At 48.2% G+C, this 15,674-nt stretch overlaps 1 protein-coding gene across 4 annotated transcripts in view; it reads right to left on the bottom strand.

The window, feature by feature from the left end:
• The window catches only part of DPF3 (double PHD fingers 3), a 295,548-nt gene extending 285,625 nt beyond the window's left edge, over positions 1 to 9,923 (bottom strand). For 3 of the 4 annotated variants that reach the window (XM_055130025.1, XM_012933613.2, XM_055130027.1), the window contains exon 1: positions 9,855 to 9,923. In XM_055130025.1, the coding sequence (XP_054986000.1) occupies positions 9,855 to 9,886 (32 nt within the window). In that variant the 5' untranslated portion in view covers positions 9,887 to 9,923. Of the gene's footprint in view, positions 1 to 7,881; positions 8,281 to 9,854 lie in introns of those variants that run through there. The other variant, XM_055130026.1, reaches the window with a different exon arrangement.
• Between the last annotated feature and the right edge of the window lie 5,751 nt (positions 9,924 to 15,674).

The following is a 15,674-nucleotide window of genomic DNA, read 5'->3' as shown; positions in this document are numbered from 1 at the left end:
CCTTCCCGACACTATGCCCCCACGCCCCCACCACCTCTCAACTCCTGCAGCCCCCCACAAAAAAATCCATGTCCTGCACACGAAAGAATGGGAGGGGGGTCAGAGACAAGGGGAAGGTAATCCTTGCGGCCGGGACGAAAAAAGCCAGTATTTGGGTGTGCAGGGCATGTACTGCCCCCCACATTCCTTGAGGGGGTCACAAACATTAAAAGGTGAGATTCCATGACACTCTTGGCTTGTTCCTTAGAAGTGTGAGGTAGGCGTTGCCTGGACAGCCTAGAGATATACTACTTGAATTTAGAGTCTCAAAACAAAGAGGACCCGAAGAACTGCAAGCAGGGGCTCAAACAGCCCTTGACACACCCGTGTTGGTTTTTTTTTTTTCTTTTTGGGTCACACCCGGCAATGCTCAGGGGTTACTCCTGGCTCTGCACTCAGGAATTACTCCTGGCGGTGCTCAGGGGACCATATGGGATGCTGGGAATCGAACCCGGGTCAGCCACGTGCAAGGCAAACGCCCTACCCGCTGTGCTATCGCTCCAGCCCCCGACACACTCATGTTGATGGCAGCATATTCACATCCGCTCAAAGAGAGAAACACCCCAAATGTCCATCATGGATGAATCAGCAAAAGGGGGTGTTTGTCCAGTGGAATATTGTTCGGTCCTAAAAAAGAAGTGCTGATTCATGCATCTCTTAGCAGAGATGAACCTTGAGGACATTATGCTAAGCAAGTGGGTCAGTCACTAAAGAACAGTATATGGTCTCACTCATGAGATTCTTAGGATGGGCCACTTCAGAGAGGAAAGCAGAAAGGGAGGGATTCCTGAGCAAGGGCTGGAGAGGGGCAGGGAAGAGGAAAGAGGGGCAAGCTAACCCGTCCTCTACCCCTGGTATTTTGTAGGTGCAGAGTACATTAGGAAGATCAGGTTCTGCAGATGGAGAATGGAGATGCAGCCCCATACTATGAAAGCACTCAGTGAAGTCTCGACTTTTAAAAGCCTTACTTGGTGTGTCATGCTGAGTGAAGTGAGACGTGAGGAGAGACAGACAGGTACAGGGTCATCTCTCTCATATGTGGGATTTAAAGATACACATTGAGGTAGCAACAAAAAGTCAAAGGCAACATAACGGGAGAACTGATCCATACAATGGAGTGGGGGAGAGAGACGGTTGAAAAGGAGGGTGTCCGGGTCCTTGGAGAAAGAAGACAGGTACACTGGTGATAGGTGCGATATTGGAATTACATGCATGAAAAGCCATCATTAAGAGTATTTTAAACCCTGGTGAAGGGATGGGTGTTGGAACATTGTATGACTGAAACCCGATCATGAACATTATAACTGCATCTCAATTAATTTAAAAATAATTGAATTAAATTATTTCAATTTAATTGATTTAATTTTGATTCAATTAAAATATATTTTTAAATTAAAAAATTTTGAAGAGTATTGTAAACCATGGACTGGAGCGATAGCACAGCAGGTAGGGCATTTGCCTTGCACGCGGCCGATCCAGGTTCGATTCCTCTGTCCCTCTCAGACAGCCCCACAAGCTACTGAGAGTATCCTGCCTGCATGGCAGAGCCTGGCAAGCTACCTGTGGTGTATTCAATATGCCAAAAACAATAACAACAAGTCTCACAATGGAGACATTACTGGTGCCCGCTCAAGCAAATTGAAGAACAATGAAACGACAGTGCCACAGTGCTATTGTAAACCATAGAATCTTAATAAATGCTTAATCAAAATTTAAGGCTTATGTGGTACATTCTGTGTCATGTGTATTTTATCTCAAAGTGGGGAGACAGGATAAAGGGGCCGCCTCTGTCTTCTAGAAGTGAAAGTGACCACTTTGGTTTTCCTTTCATTGTTCCCAAGTCTCAAAATTCATGTAACCACTTCTGTGAATCCTCTGATGGATTTTGTAAACTCCTTCTCTGGCTCATAAAATATTGCTAAGGGAACTTTCAACTAAAGGCAAGACTGATAACAACATCCAAGAGGACTCTGTGGTGTTCCAGAGGTATGTCACTGAAGGAAAGGAGCTGACTTCCACTTAAGACACTCCCAGGTCTGGGGTAGCCTATGTGTCAGTCTGCTGGGTCCCACTATTGTTTGGAGGGAACAAGGGGCATGCTACGGGAAGCTCAGTGAGACAGTCGTATAGGTCCACATACTTTGGCTTACTGGACAACTCAGTATCCGCAGCTGCCCAGGCACAAGGGAAATAAGCTCTCGCTTTACTGCGCTTAAATTCCAATGGGAGCATTGGTGGAGGAGAGATTTTGAATCAATGGAAATCAGAAGAGAAAAACTCTTTTCCTTGGTTCTCTACTCCCCTCTAAAACTTAAAGGAAAGAGGACAGAAAAGGCAGATGTTCTTGGTAATTCCAGTCTTTTTCACAGCCTGAAGCTTCATCTGAGGATATAAAGATCCACAGTGAGGGAACAGCAAATGGCCAAAGGCAACAGAAATGGAGAGCTGGTCCACAGTTGGGGGCAGGGATGGGAGGGACCTCTGGGGCACTGGTGGAGGGAACCGGGCAATCTGGTAGAGGATGTGGTGCTGGAATGATGTGTGCATGGATCTATCATCAATCAACAGTATTAGAAATTATACCCCCAAATTTAAAAAGTTTTAAAATTGTTTTTTAAATCTTTATCTAAGTGCTTGTAAACAACACAAACCTATTGATCTTCCTCTTCTTTTTCCTCTCATCCATCCTATGGTTGGGATGCTAGTGAGAAGTATTTGAAAGGGGGAATCAGAAGAAAAGCCCATGTTCTAAGAGATCCACAACCTTCAGCTCTGAGAATGGAGAAGGGAATCCATCCAAGTTAGAATTGCCAAGCACCAGGTAGCCACCCACACAGATGGCAAGAAGAGAAACCTACACGTGGGGTTGGAGAGATAGTACAGCAGGTAGGGTGCTTGCCTTATATGCAGCCGACCTGGGTTCAATCCCTAATACCCCATATGGCCCCCTGAGTACTGTCAGGAGTGATCCCAGAGTGCAGAGTCAGGGATAAGCCCTGAACACCACAGAGTAGGGCCCAAAAACAAAAGAGAAGAGAGGGAAATTTGCTCAAGAGTCTCCAGGACTTGTTTATCCTTTTAGGGGGCTCTGTACTCAGGATCACTACATATGCAGCTCAGGATCGAATAGGGGTTGGCCACATGCAAGGTCTATGCCACTTCTAGAAGATCTCCCAAGTCTCCCACACACTGCCCCACTGTACACACAGTATCACAAAAACAAGGAAGGATTCCCCCTGTGGCCCCTGTCTGTCCTTCCCATCCAAATGGGCCACATAAGACCCAGGAAGTGCTTGACCGAAAAGGAATGTTAAGCAATCAAGAAGCATCACCCTCATCTTGGAGACAAAAATGTATGCAGGTCTGGTGACCAGAGTCCAAGATAAGAGCTGCAGGGGAGGTGAGAGTGGGGGTGGGGGGGGAGGGGGCAGGGCTCAGGGTCCCTCTCCAGGAGCCACTGCTCCTCCCTTACAAGGAAGGAATCACAGCTACAAAAGTCCATGCTCCAGATGAGAAAACTAGAAACCCCCAACTATGAGTTGGGGCCACACCGGTGAAATTTGGGACGGGGAAACCTTTTGCCTTTTCTGCTGGAGCTTCCCATTGCAGCTTACTTATACAAGCAGCAGATTTTCATGGTGAAAAAAATAAAGAAAGAAAAAACACACCCTTGTTCATTCACAGCAACCTGAGATGACCACAGTGTCTACAAGGGGAGGGGAGGTAGGGAGTGCAAAGGGGGAATTAGAAATGTGTCATCATTGTTCCCAGGCTCAGATCCCAAGCCAGGGTATGGGGGACTCAATGTGGGCTATTTGAACCCCATTATTAGAAACTCTGAGTCTAATCTCTTTGCCCCTCCCAGTTTCCCAACAGAGCCCCTGATTTTTCACCTCCTCAAAGCCACCCTCGCTTCCCTGAGACAGACAACACAGGCCACATCCCCACCACAATACACACCTAGAAATTCTCCCCATACTCTGCCCCTCTTTTCCCACCACCTATGACACCTTCAAACCACTGCTTTTAAAACTCTGATGCAAATCACAGGCTTCAAAAACCTTCCTTGGTGACAGTTTTACGATGCAAGCACCATTCATCCATATGGTTTGACAGACTGTGAAACACTAGTAACCGGACCAATAAGAAAAACAAAGTATAAAAACACCACCACACCTCGGCCCTCCGCAGCCACTCACGCGCTAAAGAAAACTTTGGGACTAGCTATGGATCATGATTGCAGTCTCCTGTGCTATTAAACAATCATCTGTACAGAGTTGCAGACCACATGGTGGTTTTATCCACTCAGCCCAGCCCTCTCTCCTCCCCTGCTGGCCACGCTTTATCTGCCCTTGTCAATGCCTCCCTGTTTAAAGGCTATTTCAAGCCAGGGTCAGGCTTACACAGGCCCCTGCTTGAAAACCATGCACAGGGCAAAAAGCAATTTTGGTGTTTGTGACATTTCTTTTTTTTCCCCGGGTCACACCTGGCAATGCTCAGGGGTTACTCCTGGCTTTATACTCAGGAATTACTCCTGGTGGTGGGGGGACCATCTGGGGTGCTGGGAATCGAACCTAGGTCAGCCGTATGCAAGGCAAATGCCCTACCCACTGTGCTATCGCTCCAGTGCCATTTGTGGCATTTCTTTAACCAGGACCTTGCTGAAAGTTGGCTACAGCTCTGTCTTCTAGTGACTTTTAAAACATCCAACCATCACCAAAATTATATGGCCACAGGCTGGGATACTAAAGAGGCCTCGACTCTGGTGCTTCTTTATGACCCAGTCCCAGGCCCCCTCCTCCACCTCAGTTGCACCACAGTCAATGCAACTGCACCTCGAAAACTAAAACACCAGCCTCAGTCTCCTTTCTTGTTCAGGTCCACGCTCAGAGCCAAGCATGCTGACCATGGCGGCTGCTTTTTTTTTTTTTTAATTTCTTTTTCAGTATTGCTCTGAGCAAATGGGACACAGCTTTCGACATTACAATCTTTCTCAGGTGTATCCAAATCCCCACTACCTGCATGATACCCCCCAAAAGATAGCAGCAGATTAGAGGTCTCCAATTACGCTGTCCCTGAACTCCATCACTCCTCACTCTGACCATCTCGGCCTGTCTCGAAGGTGGTCTGCAGGCCAGGTTATTCTCAGAGATCTATGCTGTACCTCCCAAAGCCTCCACCTGAACTCTCGCAAAAATTAATATCCTGCATGGGGATGGCACCAAGACCAGACATTCTCCCCACTTTAGAATGTGTGCTAATGAAATTTGGAAAATTTAAAGCACTCTCAGGCCTGCAGTGGCAACCAGCAGCCCATGGAAAAGGTGTTCCTAGGCATCTGTTGGCTTAACATGTCTGAGGATCCTTTTTCAGAAGGGGCCTAAATGATGTCCATAAAAGGCTGCAAGCTCATAAAGTCCTGGCACCAGCATTCCCCACTTAGTACATACCTATATTTCCCCCACCCCAACAGAAAGCACTAAGAGATTAGACCCAGGAATGTGTGTCCCCTTCCCCCCTCTGATATCTAAACTGAGTGCCACAGCAAAAGTGAGGAGCTCTGACTTCTAAGAGGCGACAATTATTCAACCTGCACAGGCACAAAACCACTTCAGATTAGAAAACACTGCACCAGGCTGCATAGTGATGGAGGTTTGCGGTCCATCCACACACATGACCTGCTACTTGGCATTGACTAAATGAGTTACTTCTCTGAAATGTGTGTCCTTAATAGCAAAACAGCAATATAAATACACATTTGCTAGTAAGGGGAACTCCTTACAAAAAGTTTCAGTGCTATTATGGATATGTATATTCACAATAATAAGCATGACAAAAACCATTCCCTGGTCCCAGTTCTTCATAAACAGTTTCTGGAAGTAAAGCCCTGTTGGTTTACATGGTATAATTAAATAATAATAACAGTTATTCCTTCCTAAGCAGTTATAATAATAGATACATATGTACATAATCAAGTCTGGCAGAAGGTGGCAGACATTCCCAGCTAAGTGCATACAAACCAGGGTTTTGATAACTTAATAAAAGATTACGTTGTTTAAAGTGTTGATAGCAGATTTGGGGGAGGTTGCTTTACCTGAATTAGAATATCAAGTAATATTAGAAGTTACAATAAAAGCCTCATGTTCCCTAGATGTTCAGAAATCAATCAGAACATACTATGTAATGTGATGGCCACATTTTTATTATATCTGTTATCTTGTGACTGACATGAGTTTACTTCACTATGTGGCCCCTCTTTTCCTTGTCCATGTGAGAAATGAGGATGATTCTCACACATTCAGGCGCAGGCAATGTAGCTGCTAAATTAAATCATGTGTCATATACATTTACACATCATACAAGTGCATCAAGGCTTTTAAATTCTACTTGTCCAGATGTGACTGCTTGGTTGTGGGGCCACCTGCCGCGTCCCCTTTGTGATCTGATCAGTCCAGGCAGCTCCAGTTTCTGCCTCTAACACCCTGTTGGGCAGTAATAAGATGTTAAAGGCAACAACAGAAGAGAAGCCGGGCTGTCAGCTTCAGAGAGGAAGAGGCTGAAGGGTATGAGGAGGAGGGGATAAGAAAGGGAGTTGAGGGGAGATCAAAGAAGGGAAGGAAGAAAGCCAAATTGCTAAGAGTAGAGATGTGAATCCAGGAGCTGGGGGTCCTAGAGAAGACCGCCCCCTCCCCTAAGCAATGAGATTCAAATTGGGCCCTACAGTGGCCAGAGCTATTGAATTATTGAATGTCCCACGTGGAAAAAGCTAGGATAATGAAAAATGGTCCATATTCAGGTTAGGCAGAGCCCTTCAGAGGTGGTGCGGGAAACCTGAGCCTGTTTTCTCAGCACCTTACCTACCACCACTTTATTCCCCCATCCTGGAGAAAAGCTTTGTGTGACCAATTTCTGTAGGGGGCGTAGGTGGTGTCTTTTTTTTTTTTTTTTTTTAAGGGAAGGCACGAGAGACTCAGAACGCACACAGAGAAAATGCTAATGTCGTTCAGCTCCGTTTCATTGTCAGGAGGGACACAGGAGGATAAAACAGAGCTCTCCAAACCGTCCTCCCAGCTCCCCTCCTCCCCTCCTCCATCCCTTCGGCTAGAGGTCTCCGTCGCTTTGTTCTAATTTCTCCCCATGCATAATTTATTCACGTGTGTATTGTTTCCCAATCAGCAACTTTTAAAAACAAATGAAATACATCAGATGTTTTATTAAACACGTTGTTTAAAAAAAAAATAAAAGCAGATGGTGCGGCTCTCCCCATAACAACGCGGGTGCTCCAGCATGGAGTTTTAACAGCGGTCCAGGGCGCAGGAGGCTCGGCTAGTCCTGGGTATTGTTTACACCCCCTCAGCCCCCACCCCCAGGGAAAGGAGAGATGGGATGCAAAAAGGATCGTCTAATTATAAATGACCCCTCAACGCCCACCTAGAAAAAGCAGTCACGGGGTGTTGTGTATACGAGTGTGTGCGTGTGCGGCGACAAGGAATTACACATGCACCACACTGCGACTGTTTCTAATTATAAAAGTACAAGGATAATCATTTAGAACTAATTCCACTCAGCAGCCCCTTTCTCTCCCTTCCTGCTCTTCTACACCCACCCCACACAAGCACCCTCCCCAACAAACACGCTCCCTTCCGCAGTCCAACAAAACAACACACAACACACACACACACACACACACACACACACACACACACCCCAAAACAAAACAAAACAAAACAAAAAAACCTGGCTCGAGCACGGGAACCCTGGAGCGTAGAGCTATTGCGCCCGTCTGCGCGTAAGCGGACTCCAGGGTAACAAGGGTAACCGCTTTCCCAATAGGATACAGACCTGGCGCACATGTGAAATAGATTTCTCCAACTTGAGTTTACCAGGTGGCATCAGCGCGGCTGTGTGGTTCCGGCTGAAAATGGGGTAAGCTGCAAATCAGCTCTGAGCTGGGTGGCAACTCGCAGCATCCACGGCGTGGCAGCGCGAGCGTCGCGGAGCGAGGATGCGGCGAAGTTACGCCCATTTATTCTGCCATAAAACATTTTTCTTCCCGGGTGAGAAACGCCGCGGCGTTCCAGGGGCCGGGGCATCCCAGCTTCCCAGCGCGAACCAGAGCCTGGAGCTACTCTCAGATCAGGCTCAGCGACCCTTGCCCTCCAAACGCTCTCAGATCTGTTTAAAACTCCGGGACCTGGGGCATTCCTGTCTTTTTCCCTGTCACTGATGGGAGATGAGCTAGTACCAACATGTCCCACCCTCCCCGCGCGCTCCTCCGGGTACCCACCCGCCTGGTGCCCCCCGCTGCGAACCTGGTTTTCAACTCCAGGAGGAGCCCGGGGGAGGAACGGGGGAGACTAGTGGCTGAGTTGAAGCGGGGTGGGCATTCGCCACGCGCGAGACGCACCCTCCCCCCGCCACCCGCGCCTCCCCTCCCTCCTCCGCTCGTCCGCGGCTCCGCGCGCAGCTCCCCGCGCAGCTGGGGAGTCCGGCTCCCCGCGGCGAGCACCCTGAGCACCCACGTCTCTCGGCCGCCCGGAGGGGGCCTCCCCCTTCTTGCCAACATCGTGGCCAACAGTTCCCCCTTTCGAGCGACGCGAGTTTCAGAAGCCGCCCCCGGGCACCGCGATCGCGAGCGGACTTGGCGGCTTAACCGTTCCACCGACTGGAAGGAAGGAAGCCAGGATGCCAAGGAGGAGGAAGGCGGGCAGGAATTGGCTGTCGGACCCAGGCACTGGCCCCCGCGTGTCCTCTCGCCCAGCCCCCCACTCCCGCCCGCGCTCCGTCCCAGATCTGGGCGTCCGCTCAAAGTCTCCCGGCGGCGGCCACAGGCACCTGCCCCTCGCTCTGGCCGCGAGCAGACGCTGCCCGCTCAGCCAGCGAGCCCCGGGGCTGCCTCCGCGCCCGCCTCTCCGTTTCGCCCACACCCGGCGAAAACACCATTCATGAGACCTGCAGCTTCCCAGCCTCCGAACAACCCCAAGTTAACCGGAGTCGTTAATTTACTACGCGGCCAGTTCGTCCCCCACCCCCCCACACACACACACACACAAAAGCATGCACACACAAGCGCGCGCGCACACACACACACACACACACACACACACACACATACACACGCACACGCGATCGCCCGGAGCGCCGTCACGCTCCGGGTGCTGCCCCGGCAGGAGAGCCCCGGGCAACCACCTGGGCCCCAGGGCTCCCGGGACCCGCAGCTCCCTTCGGCGGTCCTCCCAACTCCGGAAGGTTTGCACAAACTCCCCGCGAGCGATCGGAAGGAGAGCGCCCTGCAAACTCCGGCGCTGCCGCGGTCCGCTCGCCGCCGCGGACCCAGCCGCCGGGCGGGCGGGGGCCGCAGGCTCGGGAGACGCGGGGCTCAGCCAAGTGCGCCCGGGCGGCCCCTGCCCGGCGCTCGCCACCCCGCTCGGTCGCCCCCGCGCCGCGCTCGCCGCCCCGTGAGGCTGGGCTCTCGGGGGACCCGCGGGTCCCCGAGCTGCCCACGACCCCCCTATAGCTACCGAGCGCTCTGCCGCCGAGCTCCCGCAGCCTGGAAGCCCTCTCTCCCAGACCGCCAATTAAGCAGAGCACAAATGTAACAATTTTCTTCTTGTTAATTGCATCTCCTGACATTTCTGCGCGTTGGGGAGAAAAAAAGAAGATGAAGAAGTAAGAGCTGAAAGAAAAGAGAGAAGCTCCGCCGCCGCTGCAGGCGCCTGCAAGCGCAGTGCATTGGCAGCGCTCCGCACGCAGAAGGCGCCTTTTTTTTCATATTGAAACCACGCGGAATATGTACATTTTTTAGTCTTACTTACGCTTTCAGGGGGTTGTGAATGACAGTCGCCATTTTGCTACAATGTAACAGAATATTGTCTGTCTCAGAGTTCTAAAGGTTCGCTCAGGGGAAGCGGCGAGCCAATCCTAGCACGGGATACCGGCCCGCTAGCCAATCAGCGTGGCTGGTCGCCTAGTGGGCGGGGCCTGTACGGTGGTAGTTATTAGGGGAGCTGTCAAAGCCCAGAGGTCACTCCCTTTTGTAGAGCCCGAGAGCTAGCAGGTCTTAAAGGGGCAGTAGCGCTCGAGCCGCGCTCTCTCTCTCTCTCTCTCTTTCTCTCTCTCCCTCTTTTTTTTTTTTTTTTGGATTGGGGAAAGCGGAGACACACGAGAGTATTCTAGTTGGAGCCCCTCCTCTGTACAACTGTGCTACAGAGTTTGCGCTCCCAGACAGAAATATTTAAGTATCGCCAACAAATCATCGAACCCCCCATTCATTAGCTTTGGGCTTTGCTGTTGCATTTCTAACCCCCAAAAGAAGAAATCTTTCGTAGGCTTGCAAAAGTTGGAAGGTGGCCGTTTCGGCCAATAAATTACTACACGTGCCCTGCCGTTTGCTAACGCTCTGGGTGCTGCGGCTCTTTAATATTCTTATTCCCGAAGTGTTGGCTTTATCTCGGCCACCTTCCTCTCCGGTTATTTGGAACTGCTGCTGCCCGCCGCGCCAGGCGACTCCAGGACAGCAACTCCCCTCCCCCTGGAATGTCTCAATGTCAGGCTCGCTCCCTCCTGCAGCCTGGGCTTTCGTTACGTAATGAGAGGTGGTCAGTCGCCGCGGTTCCCCACTGCCACCCTCCCCCGTACTCCCCACGCACGCCGGAAACTTCTGAAACGATCCGAATTCGGCGAGCTGGGGAACGCAGTCCGGACCCTGGCGCTGACCTTTAGGCTCTAGATGTCGCAGAGGCGTCAGGAAACTTGGGGAACTGCTTTTAGCTGCTAGGAAAAAAGAGTAACTAGACAAGTTGTAGAACCTGGATTGTGCAGTCTCTTTAGGGCTGTAGCACACGCGATCCTGGCGTCACCTTTCACCCCTTAGGCAGGTGAAAAGAATTTACTAATGAATAATCCGAGCTGGCCCGAGACACCCAGGGTCTGCGTCTGCTTCAGGTCAGTGTGAACTCCTCACTGGCAAACCCCGGACTAAGTTGGGAAACTTCTGCGAAGCCAGGCTGGCCCTAGGGCAGCCCGGGAAACTCGGGTGGACAACAGCGCATTAAATCGTGAATAGGAGCCTCGTTCGCGTGCAGGAATCTGTCTACCAATCCAAAGTTGTTTAATCAGGTCAAATAGCTAAGACAGTGGGGGAGGGGTGGCGGAGGGGAGTGAGGACGGTGCCAACTGTGGATCTTCAGAGCTATGCCCTCTCTCTTCAGCTGCTCTTCTCAAAGGCAATAGGGACAATTTTAACTGCTCTTTTTAAAAAAAAAAAAAATGTTTAGCGTTCCAGAATGTCCAGGGTTCAACTCCATACGATCTTCGAGTTACAAATAGGACTGGGCTGAATCCAGGTGATTGTCACCCAAATGATCATTAACCGTCCCCACTCCCCTCCCCCGCCTACCCCGCCCCCTTCCTGCCTAGTCTGCAGCAGCTAGGCAAATTCTGTAGATTACCTCCTAATTTCTTGATGCAGCACCTTGCAGTTTGACAGTTATCTTCTTTTCCAAAATTCGAATTGGTATAATGTCCTCCTAGGGCCTGAGCAATAATACTACAGAAAGTAGGGTGTTTCCCTTGCACACTGTGGACCAGGGTTGGATCCCTAGCATCCCACATGGTCCCCTGAACCCCTAGAAGTAATCCTTGAGTGCAGCACCAGGAGTAACACCCCTGAGCACTGCTGGGTGTGAAGGGGGGAGCCCTAATTAATTTTTCTAGGGATTAATCTATTTTTTAAATCACAAGACACTTATTTATTTATTTATTTATTTATTTATTTATTTTGGGTTTTGGGTCACACCTGGGGATGCACAGGGGTTACTCCTGGCTCATACACTCAGGAATCACTTCTGGCAGTGCTCCGGGGACCATATTCGATGTGCTGGGATTAGAACCAGGGTCAGGGGCATGCAAGGCAAGTGCCCCACCTGCTGTGCTATTGCTCCAGCCCCCTCTAGGGATTAATTTAAAGCTAGTACTTAAGGGGAGCCTTGACCTTGAAGTGCATCAAAAAGCAAGTACTGAGTGGGAAGGTGACACAGCAGCATGCACCTGACCCAAGTTTGAGTCCCCACCATCACATGGTCTCCCCAACATAACTGGGGTAGAGCTCAAGACCCCCAAGCCCCACTAGAGCGGCCTAAGAAGTACTGAAATCCAGTCAGGCAGAGAGTCAACTGGTGGTCCCCACGGGATTCCTGAGCACCACTTGGGGGTCCCCCCTACAAATAAAAATAAACTTAAAAGGCAAGTAATATATTCTGTGACAAGCAATGTGATAAGTTTGAGTTATCAGTCGGAGCTCCTACCACCTTCTTTGAGATATCAGTTAGCAGAGAGACTCAGATCAGAAGAAAACACCATACATTAATAGATGCAGCTTAATAAAGAAAATATGAAATTTTTAAAAAGGCTGCTTTGAACAAGGCTTACAGTTTCCTGGAAGAAGAAAGGGAAATAGATACGTATTGTGTATATAAGAAAAATGATAGGGCCAGGGAGATGACTCAAAGGACCAGAGTTCATGCTTTGCCTGTGGGTGCCCCAAGGTTCCATCCTCAAGGTTCCATCCTTGGGGTGGTACCTCAAGGTTCCACCTTATGGTTTCCCAAGTCCTCCCCAGAGAGCGTCCTAAGCATTGTACAAAGAGAAACCACCAAACACCACCAGATGTGCACCACCAAAAAAAGAGAGAAAGAAAGGAGAGAAAGAAAGAAAGAATGAAAGAGAGAAAGAAAGAAAGAAAGAAAGAAAGAAAGAAAGAAAGAAAGAAAGAAAGAAAGAAAGAAAGAAAGAAAGAAAGAATGAAAGAGAGAAAGAAAGAAAGAAAGAAAGAAAGAAAGAAAGAAAGAAAGAAAGAAAGAAAGAAAGAAAGAAAGAAAGAAAGAAAGAAAGAAAGAAAGAAAGAGAGAAAGGAAGAAAGAAAGGAAGGAAGAAAGAAAGATTAGGAGAGATAGTATAAGGGTTAAGGCACTTTATTTGTATGCAGCCAACTCTGGTTTGATTCCTGGTACCACATATGGTCCCCCAAGTTCGCCAGGAGTAAACCCAGAGCATAGTGCCAGGAGTAAGCACTAAGCACAACCAGGTAAGACCAAAAACAAAACCAATTTTTTTAAGAATAGGGACTGGAGCTATAGTATACCATGTAGGGCATTTGCCTTGCATGCAGCTGACCTGTGCACAATCCCCAACACCCCATATGGTCCCCTGAGCGCAGAGCCAGGAGACCTGAGCACTTCCAGGTGTGGCCCCAAAACAAAAGCAAAAGTAATAAAAAATATATAGAATCTAAGCACATGTGATTATTTTGTCTGGAGGCCCAGATGCAGAAACCAGCATTATTCCTAACTACCATAAACTCTTAGACATATGAATCCAGAATGTAAATATTTAAGTTATATTTTCTAATGATTGGATTTCAAAACTCATAGTAATGTTGAACTAAAGACCAGATGTTTTTTTAAGTGAGATAGCCTTTTTTGAGTGGCCTGGTGGAATGTCAGTTTTAAACTCTGTCACTCCCCAAGTAGACTTTCAAATGAAAAGATTTCATCTTTCATCAATCCTAAGACACATAAAAGTTATTATTATTTTAGGGGCTGGAGAGACAGTACAGCAGGTGAAGCACTTACCTTATACACACCTGACCTGGGTTCCATCTTTAGTAACCAATATGGTCCCCTGAACACTGCCAGGAGTGATTCCTGAGTGCAAACCCACCAGGTGTGAACAACAACAAAAACATATATTATTTTAAATTTTGTTTCGATTTCTTAGATCAATATTTTTTCTATAATAAGGGGGATTCTATTTATCAGTTTTTAGATGACCTAACTTATCTGCAGTGGGGTCAACTGCTCTAAATAGGCCTTAAGATGAATCAATCCCTGCCACAAAAAAGACATATTTTTTGCCAGAATGCTCAAAGGCAAGGGGGCTTAGAATAGATGTATTTAAAGGAGACAAGAACCTTGAACAGTTTGGGAGAATGTTAAATTTTACATTAATGTTGCAAAAAAGTACTATAAATGGTTCAAAGAGTGGGCTTTGGAATCCACCAGTCTAAGTTCACCACTTCCCAGCTGGTTATCTTGGACAAGTTTACTTAACAACTTGAATGTCTCAGTTTATTCATCTGGAAAATGGCAATAACAAGAAACCTATTTCACAAGGCTTTTTCTTTTTTCTTTTTTTCTTTTTGCATTTTTGTTTGGGGGCCACACCCATGGTGCTCAGCACTTACTCCTGGCCCTGCACTCAGGACTCACTCCTGGTGGGCTAAAAGGACCATCTGGGATGGCGGGGCCGAAACCGGTTGGTCACATGCAAGGCAAGAACCCTACCCGATGTGCTATCACTATCACTCCAGCCCAACAAGGCTTTTTCTAGGATCAAATGAGGTCACATGTCAAGTGTATGGCACAAAACAAGTTTTTAGTACATGCTTACCATTATTTTTATATAGATATTTAATTATTTAAATCAATGAAATTTAGAAGTTGTTAAGAGGACGATGAACCTCTGGCTCTGAGCACATCTTTTCGACTCCACCATTCTTCTGCACTAACATACACCTCAAAGACCTGGGCCCTTCGAAAATGTGATAAGAAAGCTATTCGGGTCTCCCAAAGCTATGCTTGGAATATCACATTTCACTCAAGTGAGAGAAGAAATCCAGAGTTCCCACCTCCGTCGATGAGCAAGAATCAGGGACGCTGCCTCTTTTGCCAAGGCATCGAAAATCAGATGGGCTGGACACGTAATGCGATTTGGAGACGACCGCTGGACTAGAGCTGCTACCGACTGGAATCCACAGGATGTCAAAAGAACACCCGGCTTCCCACCTATGAGATGGTCAGACTTCTTCGTCAAGACCCTGAACGAACGGTTTGAGGCTCTTCCTGTTCCTGGAGCGAGCAGACGCCATTGGGCTACACTAGCATGGGACAGGGACGAATGGCGACGTTACTGGCACCCGCTCGAGCAAATCGAAGATCAATGGGATGACAATTGATACAAGTGATTTAATTATTTGCTGATACAAGAATAAGGTTTCTAATAAGGAATGTAGGGAATCTGAATAAAAGGTCATAACAGGAAGTGAAATCATCTGTTAAATTCGGATTCAGGGCTGTAGAGATGGCTCACTTCGTGGAACACACACAGGAAGTCTGCATTTGATCCTCAGACCACACAGTCCCCGGAGTACCAAGCCTAAAGTACTACTGAGTATCAACAGTGTAGCCAAAAAAAGGACAATGTCTTCCTAGAGTACTACTGAGTACAAACAGTGTAGCCAAAAAAAAAAAAAAAAAAGACAGTGTCTTCATTTTTCAATCTCACTGTCATCCCCTTGCTCATCGATTTGTTCGAGCGGGCACCAGTGACATCTCTCATTGAGAGACTTATTGTTACTGTTTTTGGAACTTATCAGTTTTCAATCTCATGAATACAAAAATAAATGAAAGCTCAAAAACCAGTTTTTTTATGCGAACAAGATAATCCCTAGGACCGGGGGCTTGAAGGACTGGCACCGCAGCTGAATATGGTCATGAGTTCATGGGTTCAGTCTCCTGGTGTCCCAATGCACACAACACAATCCTGGCAGCTTTGCAGTCTACAGTCTCCCATGGTGC

Source organism: Sorex araneus, chromosome 3 (genome assembly GCF_027595985.1).
Source record: "Sorex araneus isolate mSorAra2 chromosome 3, mSorAra2.pri, whole genome shotgun sequence".
Taxonomy (NCBI): Eukaryota; Metazoa; Chordata; class Mammalia; order Eulipotyphla; family Soricidae; genus Sorex; species Sorex araneus.
This window is presented reverse-complemented; position numbering and strand designations above follow the sequence as displayed.